This window comes from Cibotium barometz, chromosome 31 (assembly GCF_041138505.1).
Source record: "Cibotium barometz isolate CiBa-2024 chromosome 31, ASM4113850v1, whole genome shotgun sequence".
Lineage (NCBI taxonomy): Eukaryota > Viridiplantae > Streptophyta > Polypodiopsida > Cyatheales > Cibotiaceae > Cibotium > Cibotium barometz.
The window spans coordinates 47,320,501-47,322,829 of NC_141076.1; the positions used below are offsets into that span (position 1 = coordinate 47,320,501).

Here is a 2,329-nt window from a genome sequence, read left to right on the forward strand (position 1 = left end):
CCGAAGACAATTTTGAAGATATTGGAAGGCATGAAAATGATGATGAAGGTGGGAATGGTGATGATATATTGGATTTTGCAAAAGCCATGGAAGCTACAAATGTTGGGGTTGCTATGGCCGTTGAGAAGATTGGGGATACAGATGTCAACAAGGCTTTCCATGCTCATAGCCCATCAAGCTCTCAACCAAAGAAAGGTAGAAAAGTGCATTGATAGTGCTTATTATGAATGTACAACGAATGGTGATCATTGAAAGGAGCTTATCAACAACTAATATTAGCATAGGTTTTGTTCAAAGTGTGGATTTGTTGAAATAATTATTTGTCTTTTGATTAATACATTGGCTTTTTATCCTTTATTTCATGCCAACGTCTAGTACAAATGATGATGCACACTTACTATTAAGAAATTACTCCATATCCTAGTGTAGCAGTGAGGCTCAAAATTAAGTTTGAGCCTAATACAAATGATGAGGCACACTTACTATTAAGAAATTACACTTACTCCATATCCTAGTGTAGCGGTGAGGCTCAAACTTAAGTTTCAACCGTACCTCCACTTATGTCCAACCTTGGAGATGTCTTCCAACACAAGGCACAATCTCAAGTTGAGCGATCTTTACGTTGCCCTTGTAAGTGAGGCTCAAACTCAAGTTTGACTCTTATGTTATGGTTCCTAATTCATTATGGTACATCAGTCGAAGTTTAGTAATCTAAGTTTGGATACAAAGTATATGTGTAGATATAAAAATGACTAGTATTGTATTAGCCTTGGTGTATTATTTAAATCCTAAAAGTAATAGCATTTTATTTTAATCTTACAGATATATACAAAGAAGGGAAAGACGAAGATAACATTGCTCAACTAGAACATCATCATGAAAGCCCTACTAGAGAGATCAACTCTCATGATTTAAATGCTAGAAATAATGAAGACAACATGGTGGAGGTAGATCACATTGATGATTCAGCTTTGCAAACATCTTCAAGGCCTTCAAGTGATAGGACTAAAGAGACTAAGGACATTCCTAATTTGCAAGTTAATGTTGAGGTTAGTGAGAATAAAGATAAAGTTAATGAAGAGCTTCAAGAGACTTCTGCAACCAAGGAGAGACAAGAAGAGATTGTTGAACAAATGGATGAGGCTACATATGCTACAAATAAAGGGAAAATAGTTGAAATCAAGGACTCTGTGGGGGCAGAGGGTGTTGAAGAAATTGATGAGGCTACATATGCTACGAATAAAGAGAGAATAGTTGAAATCAAGGACTCTGTGGTGGCAGAGGGTGCCAAGAAACCTAAAGGTATATCTTTTTCAATAGGATGTTATTTAAGATGATTTATTCAGCAATTTTGTGTGTTAAAAAGTATGTTTCTCAGCGAGAGTTGTTTTTGCAGGTATAGCTACTTCTAACAATCACAAGTTAAGTACGCAAGAAATAGAGCAACGTGTTGAGGAGCTACGTTCCGATACACAAAAGAGTAGGCCTCTAGGAAGTTTATATTCTTTTGAGAGAGATGGAGATAGATTAGTATTTCAATCTTCACCAATCAATAGGGAAATGCAATCAAGTCTAGGAGCCATCGTCATAGATGAGTATGGGAGCATGAAACGAAAGTAAACTTGTGGATGTTTTGTTGTAATTAGCTCTCATTGATAATATAGGATCACTTGTTTTAATATTGTTAAGTATGTAAACACATTAAAGTGTTATCATTCTTCTGTATTGTATGCAGAAAATATTCCTCGTGCAATCACCATAAAGAAACATGCACTTATACTTGATCTTAATGGAGTTTTACTCAACAAGTAAGAGAAGAGGCATCCACAAACAAATTGTATTCGAATTGATATTGGTCGCACCACAGTTGTTATTCGCCCCGGGTGTTTTGAATTTTTGGATGAGATTTGCCAGTACTTTCATGTTGGTATTTGGTCCACCATGCTACACAAGAATGTTTGTGCCTATGTAAACACTCTTGAACAGTATGCACATAAGAAATATCATTTCTTTATGGTGTGGGGACAAGAAGAATGTTATATCCATAATCTTCGAAAAGTGTATAGGCCAGATAAGCCTACTGTTGAGGCTATGTTTAAACCTTTACTCAAGGTTTGGAATCAGTTCCAAGATATTTGCAATAAGAAGAATACATTGCTTATTGATGATAGCCCTTTCAAGGGATGTGTTAATCCAAAAGACAACTGTCTCTTCCCTGAAAGTTTTCAAGGAGGGCACGACTACGTACTGTGCAATGACCTTCTACCCTACCTTTTAAATCTAAATAATACAAATGACATTAGGTCTATTATTTTGCTTAATCGGCTAG

General features: G+C 36.0%; 1 protein-coding gene across 1 annotated transcript; it reads left to right on the forward strand.

Moving 5' to 3' along the window:
- The first annotated feature begins 1,122 nt into the window (after positions 1-1,122).
- On the forward strand, positions 1,123-1,621 carry LOC147620943 (uncharacterized). The gene is made up of 2 exons (XM_086825489.1): positions 1,123-1,302; positions 1,397-1,621. The coding sequence occupies exons 1-2, from the start codon at positions 1,134-1,136 to the stop codon at positions 1,618-1,620; spliced, it is 393 nt and encodes a 130-aa protein (XP_086681615.1). The 5' UTR covers positions 1,123-1,133; the 3' UTR covers position 1,621.
- Positions 1,622-2,329: the final 708 nt, after the last annotated feature.

What these genes read in the sequence shown, in the direction of transcription:
- LOC147620943 (XM_086825489.1), top strand. Translation starts at nt 1,134, where the DNA reads ATGGATGAGGCTACATATGCTACAAATAAAGGGAAAATAGTTGAAATC. An exon ending in GGGTGCCAAGAAACCTAAAG is followed by an intron (nt 1,303 to 1,396) that starts GTATATCTTTTT and finishes TTGTTTTTGCAG; the next exon opens with GTATAGCTACTTCTAACAAT.